This window comes from Gobius niger (assembly GCF_951799975.1).
Source record: "Gobius niger genome assembly, chromosome: 18".
NCBI classification, from domain to species: Eukaryota; Metazoa; Chordata; class Actinopteri; order Gobiiformes; family Gobiidae; genus Gobius; species Gobius niger.
Genome location: NC_136869.1, coordinates 3,001,110 through 3,028,222, shown reverse-complemented (window position 1 = coordinate 3,028,222; position 27,113 = coordinate 3,001,110). Strand labels below are relative to the sequence as shown.

The 27,113-nt window shown below is 37.2% G+C and overlaps 1 protein-coding gene and 1 long non-coding RNA gene across 3 annotated transcripts in view; one reads left to right on the top strand and one right to left on the bottom strand.

Annotated features, from left to right (window-relative positions):
- Positions 1–5,665: 5,665 nt before the first annotated feature.
- Positions 5,666–27,113, bottom strand: part of irf9 (interferon regulatory factor 9) — a 112,419-nt gene continuing 90,971 nt past the window's right edge. The window contains exons 2-11 of one of the 2 annotated variants that reach the window (XM_079576128.1): positions 23,355–23,394; positions 22,598–22,667; positions 20,217–20,339; positions 18,616–18,796; positions 14,705–14,841; positions 12,909–13,008; positions 12,762–12,821; positions 9,879–10,265; positions 8,285–8,400; positions 5,666–6,059 (exon numbers count right to left, since the gene is read on the bottom strand). In XM_079576128.1, coding sequence (XP_079432254.1) covers positions 5,919–6,059; positions 8,285–8,400; positions 9,879–10,265; positions 12,762–12,821; positions 12,909–13,008; positions 14,705–14,841; positions 18,616–18,796; positions 20,217–20,339; positions 22,598–22,654 — 1,302 coding nt within the window. In that variant the 5' untranslated portion in view covers positions 22,655–22,667; positions 23,355–23,394 and the 3' untranslated portion in view covers positions 5,666–5,918. Of the gene's footprint in view, positions 6,060–8,284; positions 8,401–9,878; positions 10,266–12,761; positions 12,822–12,908; positions 13,009–14,704; positions 14,842–18,615; positions 18,797–20,216; positions 20,340–22,597; positions 22,668–23,025; positions 23,230–23,354; positions 23,395–27,113 lie in introns of those variants that run through there. The other variant, XM_079576129.1, reaches the window with a different exon arrangement.
- LOC306977726 lies at positions 13,745–13,913 on the top strand. The gene is made up of 2 exons (XR_013793858.1): positions 13,745–13,787; positions 13,820–13,913. It is a non-coding gene; the product is annotated as an uncharacterized lncRNA (long non-coding RNA).

The window sequence follows — 27,113 nt, the reverse complement described above, 5'->3', positions numbered from 1 at the left end:
AACCATTATGGACCATAAACCTCTTAACTCCCGCCTGAACCGAGAGGATCTTTTTCCTCACGTCATCAGATTTTTTTTTTCCATCATTTTTTTGCTGGGTATTCAACTCATTTTTGTAACTTGTTTTTTTTCTTTTTTTTTGTCACATTTTCTTATTTATTTTTATTTTTTTGTCACATTTTTTTCATTTTTTTGTCAATTTTCTTTCATTTTTTCGTCATATTTTTTAGCAAATTTTGTCATTTTTTTGTCACATTTTGTCCATTTTTTGTCAAATTTTTTGTCAATTTTTTTTCATTTTTTCGTCAATTTTTTATAAAATTTTGTCACATTTTTTTCATTTTTTTGTCACATTTGTTTTCACATTTTTTTCATTTTTTTCGTCAATTTTTTAGCAAATTTTGTCATTATTTTTTTCATTTTTTAGTCATTTTTTTTTTAAATCAAATTTTGTCATTTTTTGCCACATTTTTGTCATTTTTTTGTCACATTTTTGTCATTTTTTCGTCATTAATTTTTATCAAATTTTGTCATTTTTTTGAAACATTTTTGTCATTTTTTCGTCATTTTTTTAATCAAATTTTGTCATTTTTTTGTCATTTTTTGTCACATTTTGGTCATTTTTCATCAATTTTTTGTCAATTTCTTGTGACATTTTTGCCACTTTCTCATCAATCTTTCGTCCCTTTTTTGTCAATGTTTTCTCACTTTTTTGTCACATTTCCATCATTGTTTTCGTCTCAGTTTTGTTGCTATTTTCACACTTTTTTTTTCCAGAAGCTTTTGGACTGGGGTAAAGCCAAACTGGAGAAAATGTGCTCGGTTCAGGTGGGAGTTAAGGGGTTAAAGGCACTATACCTGATTTTTTTTCTAGTAGTAGAACTCATTTTGTTTTTTCCTCCTTCATTCAGACATTTGTTGGAATAAACATAAATTAACTACAAAGCAAATGTGTCGAAGGGGCCGATAATATACAAAAACTAACATATTAATTTAGTGGCTTCTTCTTTCATTCTTTGTAATAAATAATTTAAAAGAAATCAGGTATAGGCGTTTACCTTCAGCCAGTTGAAAGCCTTGTAGATTTTAATCATGAAAGCAGTTTATTGTTTAGTCTATTTGTTTTAATACATTGCTCTTAAAGTAGTGCTGGAAAAAGAAGTAAGTAAAACGTGTAATCCATATTTCTACAATAACCTGAAGCCTCGTCTCCAATGACAACCCTATGAAATGATCTGCTGCCTGGTCTTATGTGTCCACCAGAGGGCGCCGCTCTGTGTGGAGCTCATGCACTGTCTTTGCTCGAAATGTAAGAAGTACATTTTGTTATTTAATATAATGCAGAATAAAACGATTAACAAGAACTCGTCTGTTTCTGTCAGCACCAGCTTTCACATTCGGTTTAACAACACCCGATTCACCAAAAATAAGTTTAAAGAGATTTATTAAGATTAAAGGGACTATAAGGAGTTTAAAAATGTTAAAATTAAGTATTTTCCTCCCCCTACATGTTCCAGCCATGTCCTAATGTGTAGAATGAGCTCAAACCTGTTCACCACAACTGCCTCTAAAATCCTGCTCTGTCACTCAAAAATGTGTCACTTCGGCCCGAATTGCCGTCATGCACAAGCTTAATATAGAAGGTGCAGTTACACATATGGCCTGAGGTGGCAGTAGTGAGTATAAAATGGCGAACTTGCTTCCAGCCCCTTTAAGGGGGAGGAACTAGGCACAATTAAAATGTCCAAAACATAGATACAGACGGCATCTCTGGAATCGCCCGTATATGGTCATGTTTGAAAACAGTTAAGGGGGGAAACAATTTTGAAAAAACGTAAACTTTCTCTTAATTACTCAAAAAACTACTTTAACAAACGCTGAATTATGAATAGTTTTCTACTAAATGAAGATACAAAGACATGGGGAGGAGCAAAGTGGTTCCACAGCCCATAAATTAGGGATGGGCGGATTGATACCAAAGTATCGATATATCGATACCAAACGGCTACTTTTTAAGTATCGATATTGGGCAAGAAGTATCGATACTAATTTGCATATGTAAAGGGAAGCCGTGGCAGCAATTATCAACACAAAAGGATGATTTATTTCTTTGTTCTGAGCCAAAACAGTCACAACAGCAAAGGATTGAACTGAGCCAGGCATATCATTCTGGTTTAGGTTCTGTTTGTCATTTAAGTATTAATTTTAAACGTTGTTTATGTATTTAATTTCACATTAGTATAGTTTAATTAACCAGTTAAAGTAATATAATTTTAATGGACCAATTAATTATATAAAATAACCAGTTTTAGAGATGTATATTGATTGAAATACATTCACCCATATGAAATGACCAGTATCGGTATCGGTATCAGTATCGACAAAAAAGACCCCAAGTATCGGTATCGTATCGATTCCAAAAAATGTGGTATCGCCCATCCCTACCATAAATACATAAATAAAAAAAATGCTAACAGAATGCTACATGTTAGCATCGGGCTAATGCTAACGGTTAGCTAGCGCTTGCTACAACTGCCGTTTTTTCACTTCTACAGAACAATCTGCTGTGAGAAAATATCCATATGGGCCTGATTTACACTTGACTTTCTTTGTATGTGATAAATAAGTTCATATTCCACCAGAAAATGGCTAAAAAGAGTGAAAAAATGTGTTTCTCAAAAGATTCTCGGCGAGGCCACGCCCCCTCTAAGACGAGATCTATGCTGTGAGTATTGTAGCTATGGTAACCGACAAAATGCTGAATCCTGGACTTGGTTTATGGTAATATCTCTGTAAAGGCTGGACTTGTCCACATGAAACAATACGGAGAAGCTTTCAAATGTGACGTCACGACTTGCAGACAAATATGTGAGAAAAAAACATTTAAAAACTCTTAAAAACAACCATCAATATTCCTGAAACTCAACAGAGAGTGACTGAACCTACTTATTTCTCAGACTCATTAGCCAAAAATGCCGCACCTCCTGCTAAAAAAGTAATATTTACTAAAGTCACTACTTCTGGGGTTAGCGTAGCGTTAGCATTTTTCTCCGCTAACCCGGATGTACCGATAAATAAGTATGTTCAGTAACTCTCAATCAAATATTGATTGTGGTATTAAAGAGTTTTTGGTAGTTTCTCGCACATCTCGGGACTCGGAGGTAGAGCTGTGACGTCACAAGTTCGGGAAATTCCAGTTACCGCTTATTAACCCCTTAACTCCCACCTGAACAGAGCACATTTTCTCCAGTTTGGCTTTACCCCAATCCAAAAGCTTCTGGAAAAAAGGTGTGAAAATAGTGACAGAACTGAGACGAAAACAATGATGATGTGACAAAAAAGTGAGAAAAGTGAGATAACTGACAAAAAATGGACAAAAAATGTGACAAAAAATGACAAAAAATGTGACAAAAAATGACAAAAAATGTGACAAAAAATGACCAAAAAAATAAACAAAAAATGACAAAAAAATGACAAAAAAAATGACAAAAAAAATGACAAAAAATTGGACAAAAAAAATAAACAAAAAGTGACAAAAAATTAAACAAAAATAAACAAAAAATGACAAAAAAATAAACAAAAAATGACAAAAAAAATAAACAAAAAATGACAAAAGAAATAAACTAAAAATGACCAGAAAAATGACAAAAAAAGTTACAAAAATGAGTTGAATACCCACAAAAAAAAGATGGAAAAAAATCTGATGACGTGAGGAAAAAGATCCATTTAGATGACTTTTGTAGATCTTAGCTTTCAAATCAGGTGTTACACTGGCCTACAGGATTTGGGTAAAGCTGAACTGGAGAAAATGCTCTCGGTTCAGGCGGGAGTTAAGAGGTTAATTCTTCTTGACTTAAAAAGAAACCTCATCCCACATGTTATATAATATTGTTTTAAATATGAATAAAAATATATATATTCCAGTTACCGTGGAGATCCGCCATCTTTACAGCTATTAGCATGCATTCCCATTGACTAGCATTAGCTACAAACAGTATAAAAGGTGGAGCCGTGGAGCAGCTCCGTTAGACGTATTTACCAGCAGTGACTCAGCAGCTAAGTGTTTTTATGTGAACAATAACTCTGGTATTTTAACTTTTAATCTCTCCATTAGTTTACAATTGCTGCTAATCCCATAATGCTTAGCGATATGACGTCACATTCCAGAACTCTATAGGCTTTAAAGGGATATTTCAGGATTTTTGACATAGGGCAGGGGTCGGCAAGTTTGCTCGGTGGCGGGCCGGTTTTCTTCATCGTCAAAAGACCAAGGGCCAAAAGGACCAATTATACAAAATAATCTGAATTAAGAAAAAACTTGTGCTTGTTCCATTGGCAAGAATAGGTTTTATCTGCTCTAAGGCCAGACCAAATCCACTCAATCTTTAGATTTAATCTCTTAATTCAAGTAGATTTAAGTCATTTCTTTGTATTAGAGAAGTCTTTTAGGATTATAGCCTAAAAGGCTGCTCTGCTAAGACATCTAGAGTACTTTAAAGCAGTACTAAGTAACTCTTCCCTCTAGAGGCCATAAGCGCAACTGCAGGTGTAGTAGCAAGTTAAGATTTTTTAACTTTTTAATTGTCTTGGAGAGTAAATACTACGCTGACAGGAAAGGCGAAGGAAGAGAGGGTTACTCTGCATCCAATTATACAATGGAAATATTTTATTTCACTCAAACTGGGTTGTAAATACTGTTTAAAGTGACGTTAGCCCGCAGTTAGCTTTGCCCGTTAGCATGTTAGCTTCTTCTTCGTGATTATATTAGTGTGTATTGCTTTCTCCGCACCGGTGGCAGTCAAGTTGCAAACATGGTTTTCTGGCCAGAGACACCAGGGGGCGATGAAAGACCCTCCAGTCATCCCATAAACACGTGTATTACCCCCACAGGGACTACGGAGAGGATTTATTAAGGTAAACACGTTACTTAGTACTGCTTTAACAGGCATTTGATCTCTGATTTGGATCATAATATTTCTCAAAAATCATCTCGAGGGCCAGAGTTTGATGATGGAGGGCCGATTTTGGCCCCTGGGCCTGTCGTTGCCTACCCCTGACATAGGGCCTCATTTCCTAGTGATCCAGTTTAGTGGTGCTAGGCTAGTGCTAGGCTAGTGCTAGGCTAATGCTAGGCTAGTGCTAGGCTAGTGCATGTCTATGGTAACTAGTAGCCTGCATTAAAAACCTTCAAAATCATGGGCTCGTTCTCCAAACATCGCCATATCTGATTTATAGAAAGCTCCTTTGTGAATTCCACAGGTAGTATTGTGGCCGCAGGTAAACAAACTACTGTAGATCCGGTAAGCAAGTATATCACTCCGCCGCTGCGTAGCTACAACCACAAATATAAAATGGCTATATTTAAAACATTTCTATGGTTAGTCTGGTGTTATGAGTGATTTGCCTCAGGTGCTCTGTGCTTGGGTCACACTGTTTTTAATGCAGGCTACTAGTTACCATAGACATGCACTAGCCTAGCACTAGCCTAGCACTAGCCTAGCATCACTAAACTCTTCAAATATAAGGACTGCATGAATAATAATAAATAAAAAAAAACAATCTCTAGAAATCAACAACACTCTGGATAACAAGGAAATGAGGCCCTATGTCAAAAACCCTGAAGTCAAGAAGCTTTTTGATTTGGGTAAAGTTGAACTGGAATCTGCATCTGTGGCGTAGGGCTGTACATAATTTTATTAATGCAACATTTAAAAACACAGAATGGATTTAATATGTAGTGCATCCAGTCACGACATAGTATTACTTCTTTACACGACATTTAAGGTGAAAAAGTGCTAAAACTAAGTGCTTAAAGTATCTTCAGGCTCAGAGGGACGTCCTTCTCAGTCAGTGTTTGTGAGTCCCGGTTTAGTCCTTGAAAGTTCCTGGAAAGTTCCTGGAAAGTTCCTGGAAAGTCCTTAACCGTCGCTGGGCACCGGCTCCAGGTGCAGGGTGATCTCCGTCATGGGCGACTGATCGGCCAGCGCCTGGAACAGGTTTATGGATCGCACGATGGACTCGAAGTTCTCCACCTGCTGCTCGGCCCACGGCAGCTCGATCTGAGGGAGAGGAGAGAGAGAGAGTCACTGATACTGCGAGTACTGCGGATACTGCGGATACTGCGAGTACTGCGGCTGATGCGACTGCTACTACTACCTCTACTGTAACGGCTATACTACAGGAACTACTACTGCAGATGCTGCTCCGCCCACGGCAACTCCACCTGAGGGAAAGAACACGTTACGAGCAACAATGACTGTGTGAACCTCTTAACTCCCATCTGAACCCAACGCACTCTCTCCAGTTCAGCTTTACCCAAATCTGAAAGCTTCATGACTGGCACTCACAGCCAAGAGGCCATAGTAGTGGTGCATTTGAAGGTTAAGACCGCGTTGTTACCGTGTCGTCACTTTTTTGTCACTTTTTTGTCGCATTTTTGTCACTTTTTTGTCACTTTTTCGTTACATTTTTGTTGCATTTTTGTCACTTTTCATCACTTTTTGTCAAATTTTTTTATCACATTTTTGTCACTTTTTTATCACTTTTTCATCATATTTATTATTGCATTTTTGTCACTTTTTTTTCGCATTTTTGTCCGTTTTTTGTTGCATTTTTGTCACTTTTTTATCACTTTTTGTCAATTTTTTTTTATCACTTTTTTGTCACCGTTTTGTCACTTTTTTTTATCACTTTTTCATCATATTTATTATTGCATTTTTGTCACTTTTTTTTCGCATTTTTGTCCGTTTTTTGTTGCATTTTTGTCACTTTTTTATCACTTTTTGTCAATTTTTTTTTATCACTTTTTTGTCACCGTTTGTCACTTTTTTTATCACTTTTTCTTCATATTTATTATTGCATTTTTGTCAGTTTTTTGTCACCTTTTTGTCGCATTTTTGTTGATTTTTTTTTTATTTTTGTCACATTTTTGTCCATTTTTTGTCAAATTTTTGTCAATATTTTGTCAAATTTTTGTCATTTTTTGTTGAATTTGTGTCACTTTTTGTTGAATTTTTGTCACTTTTTTGTTGAGATCCATACTGGATCATAAATCAAAACTTTACACTCAAACAGTTACTCACAGTAACATTTTCTCTAAGCAGTTTTTTACTCTTTCTTGAGTAAATGTTTTGGCTGCTCTGCCCACCTCTGACTGCTTTTAGAAACTAGAAGGTCTTGGCTTTCAAATTTCAAATTAATCACACTGTGCTGTAAACTCTCCTCATAATCGCTAACGCTAACTCTAATCCATCACTTTTTTGTCACATTTTTGTCACTTTTTTATCACTTTTTCATCATATTTATTATCGCATTTTTGTCACTTTTTTGTCGCATTTTTGTCACTTTTTTGTTGCATTTTTGTCACTTTTTTTTATCACTTTTTCGTTACATTTTTGTTGCATTTTTGTCACTTTTTTATCACTTTTTGTCAAATTTTTTATCACTTTTTTGTCACCGTTTTGTCACTTTTTTGTCACATTTTTGTCACTTTTTTGTCAGTTTTTCATTACATTTTTGTTGCATTTTTGTCATTTTTTTTTTTATCACTTTTTGTCACATTTTTTTTCACTTTTTTGTCACTTTTTTGTCCCATTTTTGTCACTTTTTTGTCACTTTTTCATCATATTCATTATTGCATTTTTGTCACTTTTTTGTCGCATTTTTGTCAGTTTTTTGTTGCATTTTTGTCACTTTTTTATCACTTTTTGTCAAATTTTTTATCACTTTTTTGTCACTTTTTTGTCACCGTTTTGTCACTTTTTTGTCACTTTTTCATCATATTTATTATTGCATTTTTGTCACTTTTTTGACAGTTTTTTGTTGCATTTTTGTCACTTTTTTATCACTTTTTGTCAAATTTTTTATCACTTTTTTGTCACTTTTTTGTCACTTTTTTGTCAGTTTTTCATTACATTTTTGTTGCATTTTTGTCACATTTTTTTTAATCACTTTTTGTCACATTTTTTTCACTTTTTTGTCACATTTTTGTCGCATTTTTGTCACTTACATTTTTGCCTAAATACTGTAAGTCCTGAACAGGTTAAGTGTCGTTAAAGTACCAGTATTGGAAAAACAATAGAACGGTTTCCAGGCCCAGTAATGGATACAGAATACTACTATATCTGAGGGACCAAAGCCGCAGCAGCAGCAGTAGTAGCAGTACCTGAAGTCGCTGCAGTACTTCTCTCTGGGGCAGTGGGAGTAGCCGTAGTGATTGTAGTAATAGTAGTAGCAGTAATAATGACTCCTGTAGTATTGTGAGTAGTATCCGCAGTAGCAGTACCTGTACGATGATGAGTTTCTTGCTGGAGTCGTCGCTCTCGGTCAGTTCTTCACCGAAGCACAGGGTGAAGCTGCACTGAGGACGTTCCCCTCCCTGAGCGCAGAACAGCTCCAGCTCTGAGCGGGACAGAGGCGACCGTTAGTTTGTCAGGACACACAAACTAAAGCCACAACGTGTAACACTTCATAGAGGAACTGGTTTTGTTTTGGCAACAGGAGAATCCAAATGTTACACAGTGTGGCTTTAAGTTAGTCGGGCCAGACAGAATACACACTTTTACTCTGCAAAGACGTAAACCTGCCATGTTAGGGTTAGTGATTTTGAATATCAAAATATCAAAGTGTATTGACAGGAGAGTTTACAGCACAGTGTGATACCTAATTTGAAAGCCAAGACCTTCTAGTTTCTAAAAACAGTCAGAGGTGGGCAGAGCAGCCAAAACATTTACTCAAAGAGTAAAAAAAGTGCTTAGAGAAAATGTTACCCGAGTACTGTGAGTAACTGTTTGAGTGTAAAGTTTTGATTTATGTAAAATGTAAATATAATATAAAATGTGACAAAAATTCAACAAAAATGTGACAAAATTTCAACAAAAAATGACAAAAAATTGACAAAAATGTGACAAAAATTCAACAAAAATGTGACAAAAATTCAACAAAAATGTGACAAAAATTCAACAAAAATGTGACAAAAATTCAACAAAAAATGACAAAAATTGAACAAAAATGTGACAAAAAATCAACAAAAAATGACAAAAATTTGACAAAAATGTGACAAAAACTCAACAAAAATGTGATAAAAATTCAATAAAAATGTGACAAAAAATCAACAAAAAATGACAAAAATTCGACAAAAATGTGACAAAAACTCAACAAAAAATGACAAAACTTTGACAAAAATGTGACAAAAATTCAAGAAAAATTGAACAAAAATGTGACAAAAATTCAACAAAAAATGACAAAAAATTGACAAAAATGTGAAAAAAACTCGACCAAAAAGTGACAAAAATGTGACAAAAATGTGACAAAAATTCAACAAAAAATGACAAAACTTTGACAAAAATGTGACAAAAATGTGACAAAAATTCAACAAAAATGTGACAAAAATTCAACAAAAATTCAACAAAAATTCAACAAAAATGTGACAAAAATTCGACAAAAATGTGACAAAAACTCAACAAAAAATGACAAAACTTTGACAAAAATGTGACAAAAATTCACCAAAAATTCAACAAAAATGTGACAAAAATTCTACAAAAATTCAACAAAAATGTGACAAAAAATGTGACAAAAATTAAACAAAAATGTGACAAAAATTCAACAAAAATGTGACAAAAATTCAACAAAAAATTACAAAAATGTGACAAAAATGTGACAAAAACTCAACAAAAATGTGACAAAAAAAAAAAAAACATAACAAAGGTGACACAACACAGCAACAACGCGAGGAAAAAGATCAGTTTTGTGGGTCTTAGCTTTCAAATGAGGTGCTACACAGGCCTATATAATAGCCAAAGAGGACAGAATGCATGTGGTTCAGGCGGGTGGTAAGAAGTTAACATCCCACTCATCACTCCCCTCAGCCTCAGACTCACGCTGCTTGAAGGCCTCCTTGCTGAACAGCAGCACCGGCTCCGTGTTCCTCTCCATCTTGTGCAGGCCGGTCTGCGAGTGCGGCCCGGTCCAGAACACGCGGCCCTGGCAGAAGCGCCGGCCGTACACGCCCGTCTTGGTGGCGGTGAGCACGATGCCCTTCTCCATGAACGGCAGCAGCGTGTGCAGCGCCTGCAGCTCCTCCCCCTGGCCCAGAGAGGGGAGGGGCTCCGGGAGGGTCACCCGCGGGAACGTCGACCCCTGGGGGATGGCGGAGGGAGGGCAGTGCGGAGACGGCAGGTACAGGATCCGAACATCTGACCCCGAGACCTGCTGCCGGACGACCTCCTGCCCCAAGTACTGCACCACCACACGGAACGAGTCCTGCTCTGGAGGCGACAGAGTACATGTACTACAGTTACTACAGTTACTACAGTACCGTTTACTACAGTTTTTATATATCTGTACTTTACTCGAGTCGTGTTTTTGTTGAGAACTTCTTACTTTTACTCCACTACATTTGTACAAAGGCTCCAAAGTAAAAAAGTAAATGTGTCCATGTCTTTTGTTCATTTGAAAAGCCTAATATTACACACTCCAGAACAGCAGGTGGCGCTGTGCAGATGTCCTGAGGTGATATCACTGACTCGCAACAAGAGAGAAGGTTTGTCCCCGTACAGAGGATGAATTCAGCCACATTTTCATGTTTTTGAAGCGGGAAAGTTATTTCTTTGAATACTTCGACATTTTCCACAACAAATACTTCAAAACTTTGACTTAGGGCTTAGGGCGCACTCACATTTGACATCCAAACCGTGCCACTCTCCAGCTCGTTTCAGGAAAGACCTGGATGCCCCGAACGGCCCGCGCTCACACTTACACAAACGAACCGAGCCGTGGCCGATTAGAGAAGCACGAGGAGTTTTTTACAAGTGCACGTGAGCAGCAGCAGCGCAACATAATGCGGAAGAAAAAAAAACCTTAACAGCTGTGTGAAATAATGTCTACTTTGAGCCCCTGTCAAATCTCTTCCCTCTACTTTTCTTTGCATTTTACTACAGTTTAACAAAAAGGGCTATGGTGAATATAATAGTCGATTTTAATAAAGCAGAGAAATAGCTGCTCAGCTGAGGCGGGGGGTGGAGCAGCACCTGCCGCTCTGAGCCTTTCTTTGGAGTCATATACAGCCTTCAAAAAAAGGCTACGAGAACAGAAGATATGACGCTCAGTTTATGTCATTCATTGCTGCTTCGGCCACTGGTTAAACAGCTTTATGTTGGCGAACTCCTGGAAGTCTACGCTTTACGTTACAACAAAGCACTGAACACGAACGTGCACCGAAGTCACAAGCGATAAAAGCACCCGCAGGTTTTATCTGTCCCACTAAAGCCTGCGGCCAAACCAGGTCCAGCAGCAGAGAAGCTCAGACACAGGGCGGGAGAAGCGCAGCCGCTCCTGTAAAATCAGCCCGAGACGTGCGTGAAGCGGCCAGGGCGTCAGGAGTGAGCAAAAATTAAACAAAAAAGTGACAAAAATTAAACAAAAAAGTGACAAAAATTAAACAAAAAAGTGACAAAAATTAAACAAAAAAGTGACAAAAATTAAACAAAAATTCCACAAAAATGTGACAAAAATTAAACAAAAAAGTGACAAAAATTAAACAAAAAAGTGACAAAAATTAAACAAAAAAGTGACAAAAACTCGACCAAAAAGTTACAAAAATTAAACAAAAATGTGACAAAAATTCCACAAAAACGTGATAAAAACTCAACAAAAAAATGACAAAAATTCAACAAAAAATTTCAAAAATTGGACAAAAAATTGACAAAAATGTGACAAAAACTCAACAAAAATGTGACTAAAATTCAACAAAAAATGACAAAAATTCAACAAAAAAGTGACAAAAATTAAACAAAAAAGTGACAAAAATTAAACAAAAAAGTGACAAAAATTAAACAAAAATTCCACAAAAAAGTGACAAAAATTAAACAAAAAAAGTGACAAAAATTAAACAAAAAAGTGACAAAAATTAAACAAAAAAGTGACAAAAACTCGACCAAAAAGTTACAAAAATTAAACAAAAATGTGACAAAAATTCCACAAAAATGTGACAAAAACTCAACAAAAATGTGACTAAAATTCAACAAAAAAATGACAAAAATTAAACAAAAAAGTGACAAAAACTCGACCAAAAAGTGAGAAAAATTAAACAAAAATGTGACAAAAATGTGACAAAAAAAATTCAAAAATGTGACAAAAATGTGACAAAAAAATGACAAAAATTCAACAAAAATTTCAAAAATGTGACAAAAATTCAACAAAAAAATTACAAAAACTCCAAAACTACAAAAATGTGACCAAAAAGTCGGGGAGACGAGCGGTATGTGGCCGAGGGTCCGGGGAGCCGCCCGGGAGCGAAGCGGTCGGGGCCGGGAAGACGAGAGCGAGGCAGCCGCTGCTCTGTTTGATAAATACAGCCTTTTCTCACTGTTTTACGTGACAAATGCACCCGCCCATATAACAGCCGCTTGTATCCGTGCGTGTGCGCAAACACGAGCAACCGAGCCGAGCCCACCTCCTCCAAGCGGGCCAAAGTCCGGAACCGAGTCCGACTTGGGCATGGTTGGATTGTACTCACACTACACAAACAACAAGTGTGAGTGCGCCCTCAGTGATAATTTGACTGAGCATGTTTCACTTTGAATGTAGTAATATTTCATCAGCAGTATCCACTTCTGCTAAATGCTCTATTTCTAACGACACAAATCTGTGCACATTCTACTTCCCAACATTTGCAAGAAGAACTTTCGACATCCCAAAACCACAGTTGTTTTAATTTTGGCAGAATCACTTCCTGGGGCGAGTCCTGGAGTTTAGTTTTGTACCTGTTTGTGGAGAAGGAAGCGTCTCCTCGATCCGGACGTCCAGCGTGATCTCGTCCATTTCTATTAAAAAAAAAAGCAAAGTGTGAACTCTCGATGAACGGCTGCACCGTCGCTCTGTGGTGTAGATCAGAAACATGAAGTGCGGACCTTCTGACGGGCCGGGGACGTGGTTGGTCACCGTCTCCTCGGTCTGAACCGGGATGTCACTCGGTAAATAAACCTCCTCGAAATAAAGCTCCTCCGCACTCTGGACAAACAGGAAATGGAAGATGAAGAGTAGCTTTAGTCGAGTAAAACCAGGGCTGGGTACCGTTAAAGCAGAACCATGTAACTTATGCCCCTACGGACCATAAGCGTCACTACATGTTGCGTTTTATTTACTCATTACTTGTCCGTGAGAGTAAATACTACACTGACAGAAAAGACAAAGGGAGAGAGGGATATTGTTCATCCAATTACACAATGGAGATCTTTTTTTTCAATCAAACTTGCTGTATATACTGTTTAACCCCTTAACTCCCACCTGAACCGAGCACATTTTCTCCAGTTTGGCTTTACCCCAGTCCAAAAGCTTCTGGAAAAAAGCTGTGAAAATAGCAACACAACTGAGACGAAGACAATGATGGAAATGTGACAAAAAAGTGAGAAGACATTGACAAAAAAAGTGACGAAAAATTGATGAAAATGTGACAAAAAAATGACAAAAATGTGATTAAAAAAATGACAAAAACGTGACAAAAAAGTTACAAAAATGTGATTAAAAAAATGACAAAAATGTGACAAAAAATTGACAAAAAAATACAAAAACTTAACGAAAAAAAATGACAAAAAATGACCAAAAAAATGACAAAAAAGTTACAAAAATGAGTTGAATACCCAACAAAAAAATGATGGCAAAAAAAATCTGATGACGTGAGGTAAAAGATCCTCTCGGTTCAGGCGGGAGTTAAGAGGTTAAGTGGCGCTAGCCCACAGTTGGCTTTGCCCGTTAGCCTGTTAGCTTCTTCTTCGTGATTCCATTAGTGTGTATTGGGGCCTCCGGGTTGGAATAGGAAAAGTTGCAATTGTGTTTTTCTGGCCAGAGACACCAGGGGGAGATGAAAGACCCCCCAATCATCCCATTAACACTTGTATTACCCCCAGAGGGACTACGGGAAGGATTTATTAAGGTGAACAAGTTACTTAGTTCTGCTTTAAACGATGCCAGTCTGGTATCAAGAAAAAGGTTCTACTGGTATCGAAACATAAAAATTGGGGGGGAAAAATGAAAAATGTAGGGAAAACATATGGAAAATTTGGGAAATAAACGTGAAAAAATTGGTTAAAAATGGGGGGGGGGGGGGAAGAAAAAATTGGAAAGTGTTTTTTCCGCCATTTTGTTGTTAAAGCAGAACTAAGTAACTTGTTTACCTTACAATTCCTTTCCCTGTGGGGGTAATACAAGTGTTAATGGGATGATTGGGGGGTCTTTCATCTCCCCCTGGTGTGTCTGGCCAGAAAACCACAATTGCAACTTCCCCAATGCACACTAATGAAGAAGCTAACAGGCTAACGGGCAAAGCTAACTGTGGGCTAGCGCCACTTAAACAGTGTTTACAGCCAAGTTTGAGTGAAAAAAAAGATTCCCATTGTGTAATTGGATGAACAATATCCCTCTGTCCCTTTGACTTTTCTGTCAGCGTAGTATTTACTCTCACGGACAATCAATGAGTAAAAAACGTAACATGCTACGACACCTGCAGTGGCGCTAATGGCCTCTAGGGGCATGAGTTGCTTAGTAGTTCTGCTTTAAAGGAAGCTTCTTGGTTGTTTCACCTCAAACAAATGATACAAATGCAAAATAACTATAATATTTCAGCTTTGGCCTGGGTTGGGTCTGGTTTTGGTCTCGGTTGGGTCTGAGTTGGGTCTGGTTTTGGTCTTGGTTGGGTCTCGGTTCTGACCTGCACTGAGCTCTGTGGACTCTCCGCCTCTGTTTTGATCTGTTTCATCTCTGGTTCGTCTCGGTCCGAGTCGGAGCTGTTGCGTTTCCGCCGCCGCACGACCTTCTCCCTGCTCTTCTGCTCCGGACACACCTCATCTGAGAAACACAACAGAGGAGGCTAAAACCAGGTGCTTTACCAGACGTTTGGAGTAATAAGTTCTCAGCACAGATACCACTCAAGTGAAGTACAGACTCTCAAAAACTCTACTTAACCTCTTAACTCCCGCCTGAACCGAGAGGATCTTTTTCAGATCAGATTTTGTTTTCATCATTTTTTGTTGGGTATTCAACTCATTTTATTCATTTTTTGTCACATTTTTGTCAATTTTTTATCACATTATTGTCAAGTTTTTTGTCATTTTTTGACAAACTTTTTAATTTTTTATCAATTTTTTGTCATTTTTGTGTCACATTTTATCACATTTTCGTCATTTTTCCGTCAATTTTCGATCAAATTTTTTTCATTTTTTGTTACATTTTGGTCATTTTTTTGTCCATTTTTTGTAATTTTTTTGTCAAATTTTTATAAATTTTTTTCATTTTTTTGTCATTTTTTTGTTATTTTTTGTCATTTTTTTGTTATTTTTTGTCACATTTTTGTTATTTTTCCATCAATTTTCGATCAAATTTTTGTCATTATTTTTATTTAATTTGGGTCATTTTTTTGTCCATTTTTTGTAATTTTTTGTCAAATTTTTATCAATTTTTTGTCATTTTTTTGTCACATTTTGGTCATTTTTTTGTCAATTTTTTTGTCAAATTTTTATCACAGTTTTGTATTTTTTTTGTCACATTTTTGTTATTTTTCCATCAATTTTCGATCAAATTTTTGTCATTATTTTTATTTAATTTGGGTCATTTTTTTGTCCATTTTTTGTAATTTTTTGTCAAATTTTTATCAATTTTTTGTCATTTTTTTGTCACATTTTGGTCATTTTTTTGTCCATTTTTTGGTCAAATTTTTATCACATTTTTGTAATATTTTTGTCATTTTTTGTCACATTTTTGTCATTTTTTCGATCAATTTTTTGTCATTTTTTTGTTACATTTTTGTGATTTTTTTGTCACATTTTTTTTGTCACATTTTTGTCAATGTTTTCTCACTTTTTTGTCACATTTCCATCATTTTTTCATCTCCGTTTTGTTGCTATTTTCACAGCGTTTTTCCCAGAAGCTTTTGGATTGGGGTAAAGCCAAACTCGGTTCAGGTGGGAGGTAAGGGGTTAAGTGCAGTACTGTAGTTTCAAACCTCTGGACTGAATAAAGTGGTTCTTGGTCAGAGTTGTTTCACTTCTCTTTTCTAATCTACCCAAAGACAAAGTACATTAAATCTAAAAATAGCGAGTATTTTTGCACAGTATACTCCCCTATGGTAAAGTGTAAGCAGCTTTTAGATCAAATAAATCCCACTGTTTCTTTGCAGAGACAAGTCTTGACTCGTCCGTGAAAAACATCATTTAAATGAGATTTGATCAGAAATGTGGAGCGATGGGATAAGAGACAAACAGGAAGTGGAGACCAGGGAAACGGGAAGTGCCCTGGGATGACCTCACTGTAAAAAAGTGTCATGTGTGTGAGATGTGGTTTTGTTTTCGAGTCTCTGCTTAGTCATGTTTTTGTCCTGAGTCCTGGTTTAGCCCCAGTTTAGTCATAGTTTAGTCCCGGCGTTGTCCCGGTTTCGTCCTGGTTTCGTCCCGGTTTTGTAACAGACTGACTCATGTTGTAAACAAAGGAGGAGTCTCAACACTACATTCCTGAAGGACTGCGGGGAATGTGGTTAAAACATGATTTCAACAGAGACCGGGAGATCACAGCCACAACTACGGAGGCCCGAGAGGGTCAGACCACAGATCTACGATAGAAACACGATGGGTTTGATGTCAAAGAGCAGCATATGGCAGATTTACAACCATGACAGCAGGTGCCAGGGCCGTCACACTGGCCTGTAGTCTGTCATTTAGATTTGGGTGAAGCTGAACAGGAGATTAAGGTTCAGCTCAGCCCAGATAAAGACCACAGGGAGGAGTTCAGCTCAGTCCCTCCCGTCTGCTAGATAGACAGATAGACAGATAGACAGATAGACAGATAGACAAATAGACAGATAGACAGATAGACAGATAGATAGATAGATAGATAGACGGATAGATAGATACATAGTTAGATAGATACATAGATAGATAGATACATAGATAGATAGATGGATAGATAGATAGATAGATAGATAGATAGATAGATAGATAGATAGATAGATAGATAGATAGATAGATAGATAGATAGATAGATAGACAGATAGACAGACAGACAGACAGACAGACAGACAGACAGACAGACAGACAGACAGACAGACAGACAGACAGACAGACAGACAGACAGATAGATAGATAGATAGATAGATAGATAGATACTCTGCACATACAGTACTGTAGTAACTGTAGTAACACACGGAACGAGTCCTGCTCTGGAGACGATAAAGTACATTTACTACAGTTACTAAAGTTACTACCAGGGTTGGACTGGCAGAAAAAATCGGCCCGGGACTTTTGGGGCAAGACTGACATGGCCCATACAATAGTCGAGGTGATGAGAAAAAGTATAAGCTACACATCGAGGACAATAGCTGCATTTTGTTTCTGCCGAATTCAAGCTAACGCCTCAGAGACTCAACACTTTAATCTTGTAATTTATAACTTGATGGAACTTTTGTAAAATGACTTAACAATCTTAAAATGTGCATTCCGTTAATGAAGTTCCACTCGCGACTGCGACACAAATAAACTTCTCAAAACCAACCAAATGATCCCAGTGTAGATGAAGATGAAACGGTAAAACTCACCACAGAGTTCAGGAGGTGAGGAGTGAGAATAGAAGTCCCAGAAAGGCCAAACATTGTAAATCCTTTCAATGGAAACGAGAAGATTTACAAACTGCACTGACGACGAGGGGCAAGAGTCACCTGACAACTCCCAGCATGCACTTCTCTGCAAACATTTGACTAAAATGAATAAAAAATAGAGGTCTGAGGTTCTGTGGGTCCTGGAGGGAGTTACAATAAACTATTTCCTCTTATATTCACAATGTGAGGGGCATGAGTGTTATGTCCCAGAGGCCCATCGCCCACAAGATTATCTGGGAACCATGACTCAAGAAAGCGCCACTAGAAGGGTATAAAGGCGTCACATCCCTCTAGTGGAGGAGTTGTGTAATTGCATCTATGTAATAACAGAGATTCTAATGGCTTCTCTCTCTAATTGTGAACCGGTGTTAAGTTATAATGGGCCTTATTTCGGTCTGACCGGCCCAAAAGTACCTTGGCCCACCGGGAAAACTCCCGAATCTCCCAATGGCCAGTCCAGCCCTGGTTACTACAGTTACTACAGTTACTACAGTTACTACAGTTACTACAGTTACTACAGTTACTACAGTTACTACAGTTACTACAGTACTGCACCAGCACACGGAACGAGTCCGGCTCTGGAGACGATAAAGCACATTTACTACATTTACTACAGTTACTACAGTTTCTTAAAAAATCTGGATGTATCATAGGTTATTTTAGTACAATATATCGTTAAACACAGTATCGGCGTGTCGTGAGATCATCGTGAGCCGTGTATCGAATCCTGACGGCCCCCGAGGCTCCCAGGTACCCTCGTCCCAGACCTTTCTAACGCTGTACGGTCCGGGTCGTCCCTCAGGTTTCTGCGTGTGACTCACTACAGCATCAGTGTCCGCACTCACCCTGCTCACTACAGCATCAGTGTCCGCACTCACCCTGCTCACTACAGCATCAGCGTCCGCACTCACCCTGCTCACTACAGTATCAGTGTCCGCACTCACCCTGCTCACTACAGCATCAGCGTTCGCACTCACCCTGCTCACTACAAGGCACCAGCCTGTAGACCTTGTAGGGCTCGGAGATGTCCAGCTGAGCGCGCTCGTTCACTTCGCTGAACTCCGGGCTCTTGTTTAAGGCGCAGCGGAGGCGAGTCTTCCAGGCGGCAGGATTGTTCTGCTCCTCGCCCTTCAGCTTCCCCTTGTACTCCGCCCACGCCTGGAACACACGTTTAAATATGAGAGAAAAGGGAACGGGATTATGTGTAATTAACACGGACGCAGCAGGTGAACTGATGCATATTTAACTTTACAGACATCAGTATGAAGCTTTAGCTATAGATCACTGAATAAACAGTTCACTGATCATTCTGACGGCCCAAAGACTGAAAACAAGCCCTGCCTATAGGTCAGTGATTGATTGTTTGTTGTTCATTTGAAAGCCAAGTCCTGCAAAACTCATCATTACATTACGTCGTGTTGTCGCCGCTTTTATGTCACATTTTTATTGTTTCTGTCAGGTTTTTTTGTGTGTTTTTGTATTGTATTTTATAATGAACCTATTTGCAAATTACTTTTATTTAAACAGGCACACACACGCTCTGGCTGTGTATGTGTCTGGGTAACACAGGTATTATAAAGCAATGTGAAATTTTGCCTGCTGCTGGACACATGCGCTTCAAAAATATTTATCTTTTATTTCTACTGTTTGTGTTCTCTTACAAATAATCCTGAAGCGCATAATAGTATCTTGAATATGGGGTAGGCACATATAAGCTTTCTTGCTTCGGCCGACTCCCTTTGAGTTATTATTTTTTCTTTGGCTTCATGTGACATGAATGTAAATATATTAATGTAAATAATGTAAATAATTGCTCAAATAAATCAAATCAAAACAAATATTTTTTGTCTCTTTTTTGTCGTTTTTTTTTTGCATTTTTCACTTTTTTAGAAATACTTTTTATTTTTGTTTTTTTGTCGTTTTTTGGTGAAATTTTTGTGGGTTTTTTGGCAATTTTTTGTGTGTCTTTTTTGGTAGATTTTTGTGAAATTTTTGTTTGTAGATATTTTTGGTTGTTTTTTTGTCGTTTTTTTTAATCCTTTTTTGTGAAATTTTTGATTATTTTTTTATTTATTATTTTTTTGTGAATTCTTTGTGACATTTTTTTTGTTTTTTTTGTTTGTAAATTTTTTGTGAATTTTTTGTCGTTTTTTTTGTCTTTTTTGTCATTTTGTTTTTTGTCACTTTTCTGTCAATTATTGTAATTATTTTGTTGCATTTTTGTCAAGTTTTTATCACTTTTTTTGCACAAAAATGCAACAAAATGTCTCAAAATAGTAACAAAAAATGTCAAAAAAGCAACAAAATGCAAACCAAAAAACACTTGTAAAAAAAAAGTTCTGTAAGCTCTCCAGTCATTTAAGATTTGGGTAAAGCGAACTGCTCGGTTAAGGCGGGGGGTAAAGGGTTAAGAAAATACTGAATAGAGCAGGTTATTAGTGGGGGAAGAAAAAAATTCAAACTTGGCCTTGTTTTTTTTTGGGTTCAAAGCTCGATAAATCCGTCTGGAAGGAGACATTTAGAATAAAACTCTTCATCAAGTACAAGAACAGAAAGTCTGGTTCGCTCCCTCTCTGACCTTAAAGATGGCGGCGTCCTCGTCCTTCCTGAAGTCCTGTTTTCCCGCGTGTTTCCAGGGGATTCTGAACATGGTTTTGGAATCATCGTCCCAAACCACTCCGGGATATTTACCGCTGTTCACCTGCACAAACAAACCCGTGAGTGTGAGCCTCTCCTCCGAGTCGGGACACTTTATCTACAGAGGAGGAGAACCCGAGCCGGACTCAGGCTGAGCTCGTCCGGACTCATTAAAAAAACAGCAGCTCTGCAGAGGTTCCTTTGTTTGTTTTGGAATGACAAAACAGATAAGAAAAGTAGGTCTCAGCTGAACTAGGGAGGATGAAAGGTTGACTCATGCTTAGTGCTGAGTAAAGGTCTCTTTACTAGCTGGAAATAGAGCCAGGGGCGTTACTGCGGGGTGGGCAGGTGGGCACACGGCCCCCCAGGAGACCGTGAGTAAAAGTCCCTTGTTCTTTTCAGACTAAGCTCAACAAAAGTGGAAATTACCAACAAAAAAAAGGAAAATCCGTCACATGCAACACTGACTGCTCCGAGAAAGGGGGAATTTGAGCATCACATCATTAAGGTTGTAAATTCACAATAAACGTCCAGAAACTTTTAACAGGAACTTGAATTTTTTTTTTTTTTTGGTTGATACAATTAACGAGCGATTAGTTATTTGTTTTAATTATGTTTTTGAACCATAACATATGGATTGGACACATCCAGATCCAAACAAGAAGAGTGAGGACCATATCATCAGGTCAAAACATAACACATTTCTTTCTTAACCCCTTAACTGCAACAAAAAAATGGACAAAAATGCAACAAAAAGTGTCAAAAATTCAACAAAAATTCCACAAAAAAGTGACAGAAATGCAACAAAAATGTGATGAAAAAGTGACAAAAATTCATCAAAAATCAACAAAAAAGTGACAAAAATTCATCAAAAATGCAACAAAAAGTGACAAAAATTTGTTAAAAAAAGTGATACAAATTTGTGAAAAAAATAAGTGAAAAAAATGAGACAAAAATGCAACAAAATATCGACAAAAATGCAAAAAAAAAAAAAAAAAAAAAAGGAAAATCCGTCACATGCAACACTGACTGCTCCGAGAAAGGGGGAATTTGAGCATCACATCATTAAGGTTGTAAATTCAAAATACATTTCCAGAAACTTTTAAAAGGAACTTGAAATGTTAGGATTTTTTTGGGTTGAATATACAATTAGCGAGCGATTAGTTATTTGTTAATTATGTTTTTGAACCATAAAATATGGATTGGACACATCCAGATCCAAAGAGTGAGGAACATATTGTCAGGTCAAAACATAACACAACTTTCTTAACCCCTTAACTGCCTTAACCGAGCGCATTTTCTCCAGTTCGACTTTACCCAAATCTTAAAGTTTCCTGACCAGAGAGCTCACATGACTGATTGTGGTCACATTTTTGTCACAATTTTCACACATTTTGTTGCTTTTTTGTTGCTCTTTCAAGACCTGAGTCTATGACTAGTGACAAAAATGCAACAAAAAAGTGACAAAAATGCAACAAAAAAGTGACAAAAATTAGACAAAAATGAGTTAAAAAAAGTGACAAAAAATAAGACAAAAATGCAACAAAATATTGACAAAAATGCAACAATAATTTGTAAAATAAAAGTGACAAAATAAGACAAAATACAACAAAATATTGACAAAAATGCAACAAAAAAGTGACAAAAATGCAACAAAACTGCAACAAAAAAGTGACAAAAATGCAACAAAAAAGTGACAAAAATTCGACAAAAATTAGTAAAAAAAAGTGACAAAAAATAAGACAAAAATGCAACAAAAAAGTGACAGAAATTCGAAAAAAAAGTGCAACAAAAATGCAACAAAAAAGTGACAAAAATTCGACAAAAATTCGTTAAAAAAGTGACAAAAAATAAGACAAAAATTCAACAAAACAAATGACAAAAATGCAACAAAAAAGTGACAGAAATTCGAAAAAAAAGTGACAAAAATGCAACAAAAAAGTGACAAAAATGCAACAAAAAAGTGACAAAAATTAGTAAAAAATAAAAAAGTGACAAAAAATAAGACAAAAATGCACCAACAAAAATTAGACAAAAAAATTGACAAAAATGATACCAAAAGTGACAAAAATTAGACAAAAAGCAATGAAAAAGCAACCAAACATGACCAAAAAATACATGAAAACACAACAAAAAACCTGCAAAAACACAATAAAAAAGCTCAAATGAGGCGTTACAAACAAACAAACAAACTCTGGCCTTTAGGCTGTGAGCTCCAGTCGAGAAGCTTTTACATTTGGGCAAAGCCGAACTGGAGAAAACGCGCTCGGTGACGGCGGGGGTTAAGAGGTTAACATAGGTACAAATACTCCTCAGTCTCACCTGCTCCACGATCCAGGCGCGCAGCTTCCGAGTGGAGCGCTTCTTCCCCGCGGCCATGACGCTGCAGTGGCTTCAGCGTAAAGACAAACAACAAACACGCCCAGTTATTACGGGCTCTTTCCTGCGCGTGCACAGAGATACTGGGAGAATAAAAATAACACGGGCGCAGGCAGGAAGTCCAACGTTACGCTGTTTTTGGACAAACCCATGAGAAAACAAAGAGGCTCAGGGGATGGTTCGTCTGCGGGGGGGCGGGTCAGATGAGGACACAAGATGGAGCTGAAGTTTCTCAACAAAAACCTAATGAGAATAAGCCTGATAATCCGAAAAGTCTATGGATATCATTATGACTCAACATGGAGAGCTATATAATAAACAGCAGGAGGAAAAGTAGGCTATAAAGTTGGACTAAACCAGGACTTACTTACCCAGACCCGCGTCAGGAAAGCAAAACTAAACCAAAGCCACGACAAAACGAAAGAGCAGCATTGTGGAGTCTTAGGATAAACAGCGACGACCAAAACAAAAACAGATAAAGCTGAACTTTTACGCACAATCGCGCTGGTTAAAACTCCCCATTGCGCTTCGTGCCAGAGCCACGATTCAAGCGCACTTTGGCTAAACTCTTCCCCACAAAGCGCTCGTCACGTCTGCTAAGTTCGTCCGCGGCGGGTTTGGTGCTGAAGCTGCGTCCCGGTGCGTCCCGGTGCGGTACGGCGCGGTGTGAATCGAAGGGGAAGCGTTAAGTTTCGTTTACCTGTCGTCGCTGTGTTTCCTGTGCGCGCTGCAGCCGTGCGCCCGGGTCTGCCTGAGCCACTGAAAGTGGGAGGAGGAGAGGCTGTGAGCTGCAGCAGCTTCAGAGCGGCGGCGTTTCCCCGAAATCACGTGACTTTGGGGAAACGGGTGCGCGCGCCGGCCGAGAGAGGGCGACAAACGCGAGACAGGGAGTGAGAGGAATGTGTTTGTGAGGTTCAGTGGAGCTGGTTTAACCTCTTAACTCCCAACTGAACGTGTTTTCTCCAAATTTTTCAGATGTAAAAGCTTCTTCTAAACAGAGGCAAGAAACGAGAAGGAAATGAGAATGTAAATGCAAGAAAAAAAGCTAAAAACTCAACAAAAAAGTGACAAAATCCATCAAAAAAAGATAAAAATCCAGCAGAAAAAATGACAAAAATCCAGCAAAAAAAAGAAAAAAAACAGCAAAAAAAATACAAAAATCCAACAAAAAAAGACAAAAATCCAGCAGAAAAAAATGACAAAAATCCAGCAAAAAAGTGACAAAAATCCAGAAAAAAGTGACAAAAATCCAGCAACAAAATAGACAAAAATCCAGCAAAAAAATGACAAAAATCCAAAAAAAAAATGACAAAAATCCAGCAAAAAAAAAAATCCAGCAAAAAAATGACAAAAATCCAGCAAAAAAAGACAAAAAAAACAGCAAAAAAAGGCAAAAATCCAGCAAAAAAAGAGACAAAAATCCAGCAAAAAAAAAGACAAAAATCCAACAAAAAAGGACAAAAATCCAGCAGAAAAAATGACAAAAAAACAGCAATAAAATGACAAAAATCCAGCAAAAAAAGACAAAAAACAAGCAAAAAAATGACAAAAATCCAGCAAAAAAATGACAAAAATCCAGCAAAAAAAAGACAAAAAACCAGCAAAAAAAAAGACAAAAATCCAACAAAAAAAGACTAAAATCCAGCAAAAATAAATAAATCCAGCAAAAAAATGACAAAAATCCAGCAAAAAAAAGACAAAAATCCAGCAAAAAAAATGACAAAAATCCAGCAAAAAAATGACAAAAATCCAGCAAAAAAAGGCTAAAATCCAGCAAAAAAGTGACAGAAGAGCAGCAAAAAAGTAATAAAAAGCGACAAAAACACATAAGGGAAATAAAAAGTGACGACAATGGCATAGAGGAGAGAATGCATTTGGTTTTGGCGGGTGGTAAGAGGTTAATTCTTTTGGCCTGTTCTGACTCATCTTTTCTCCCACAAACACCTGCATATGTGACATACTGTAATTACGGATGATTACTTTAAGGCTTGAGGAGTCAACTTTGATCATAAGAAATGTCGGCAACTAAGGAATATAACATAGGCCTATTACTGTTATTACAATTCTGCTTAGCACCCAAATAAAGTTGCTCAAGGATCGTCAAAAGCCAAAGGAACTTTTCGGCCTGAGAGAAAAGGTTTGTCTGGAGAGTAATTAATGGTGTAAACGGGAGCTAAAAATAACCTTATTCCACAAACACCTTTCATACCGTTTCTAACCACAGCTGCTTCACCCTGAGATTAGATAAAGGAGACTCACATTCCTGCTTTATTTGGGGAAAAGGTCAAAAACTATTCATTTAAAGTACAAAAATAATAATAAAGGAAGTCTCTGTGGTTTGTTTGACACATTTATTCTCCATAAAAATCTAAGTAATTCCTTCAACCTGATTAAATACAAAATCAAGATAGAGATTTATCAATTTACAGATTCTAGATAAATATTTGCATCTTTGTAAAAGTAAAAATCTATCATTTGGTTCAATCATAAAACAAAACAACCACCATTTAGAGTCGGAACAAAACAAGTTATTTAAGGCGAGACGCTGCAGGTGAACAGGGAAAAATATGAAATGTAGAGATTTCCGTCTGACACAATTAGTGACAGGATTATGAGGAAAACATTTATTGCATTCTACGTTTTCATATAAAAATAAGCCGCTGTATGAATAAAAATGGCTGGAAATCTGAATAACAAAAAATGCATCATTCTATGTTAAAGGTTTATTAGTTAGATTTGCAAAGAGGGATTTTTGAGTTTCTTAAAGGGGCTGGATGAGAGTTGGCCATTTTATACTCACTACTGCCACCTCAGGCCATACGTGTAACTGCACCTTCTATATTAAGCTCGTGCATGACGGCAATTCAGGCCCGAAGTGACACCTTTTTGAGCGACAGAGCAGGATTTTAGAGGCAGTTGTGGTGAACAGGTCTGAGCTCATTCTACACATGAGGACATGCAGGAACATGTAGGGGGAGGAAAATACTTCATTTTTACATTTTTAACCCCTTAACTCCCACCTGAACCGAGCACATTTTCTCCAGTTTGGTTTTACCCCAGTCCAAAAGCTTCTGGGAAAAAGCTGTGAGAATGGCGACAAAACTGAGACGAAAACAATGATGGAAATGTGACAAAAAAGTGATGAAAAATTGACGAAATAGTGGCAAAAATGTCACAAGAAACCGACAAAAAATTTACGAAAAAATGACAAAAATTAGATAAAGGCGGGAGTTAAGAGGTTCAACTCCCTATAGTCCCTTTAAGTTTTGAATGGGGGGAAAACATGGTATAAATTTTAATTTTTTGTGGTTTAAAGCTGCCTTAAAGGGACTATACGGAGTTTAAAACTGTTAAAATTAAGTATTTTGCTCCCCCTACATGTTTCAACAATGTCCTAGTGTGTAGAATGAGCTCAGACCTGTTCACCACAACTGCCTCTAAAATCCTGCACTGCAGTGTTAATTTTGACAACATATTTTATTTTAGTTTTAGTTTTAGTCTTTTGATTAAAATGTATTTTAATTTTAGTCGAGATTTAGTCAAAAAAAACATTTCAATTTTAGTCTAGTTTTAGTCGACTAAAATTGCATGTCAATTTAGTCGACTAAATTTAGGACTAATTTAGTCGACTTTGCATTGATAATATTCATTCTAATCATATTTAATCAAGGTCCTCGACTTAATGGAGCTGCTCCACATGAACAAAGCTCAGAGCTGATCCTTTGGCAGTGAATTTAAATGATCTTTCAGACGGTCAATAAAAGTTTGGATGATTTTAGTCTCTCCTTTTCATTTTTATTTAGTCTTATTTTAGTCGACTAAAACATCTGGACATTTTAGTCATAGTTTTAGTCTCATGAGGAACGTTTAATTTAGTTTTAGTCCAATTTTAGTCGTCAAAAATATCACTTTGACTAAAATTAAGACTAAATATTTTAGTCGACGAAATGAACACTGCTGCACTGTCACAAAAAGTTGTTACTTCGCGTCTGAAGTGCCGTCATGCACGAGCTTAATATAGAAGCTGCAGTTACACGTATGCCCTGAGGTGGCAGTAGTGAGTATAAAATGGCAAACTTGCATCTAGTCTCTTTAAGCGATGTCTTTTTGACTGTTTTCATCAGTAGGTGTCGTAATGAACTCTGCTCCCCCTCCCCCCCCTCCCTCGCCTGGCTCTCCCCCCCCCACTCCCCTCCATACGCTGCTCTGATTGCATTCAATGACCCACGGAAATCTCATTAATCTTCATCCACATAAATAAGACACTGTATGTACAAAGTAAATATTTTGAGATTTACATTTATTTGCCAAACTGTAACTTTCTGTCACTTTTTTGGACATTTAGAACATAATACCTCCATTTAGAACTAAGTTTACAGTACTTTCATTTCCCGCAACCCCTAAACGCCTCAGCCTTTCCTCCAGTGCTGCTTTTTGTCAGCTTTAAAGCTCAATAAAA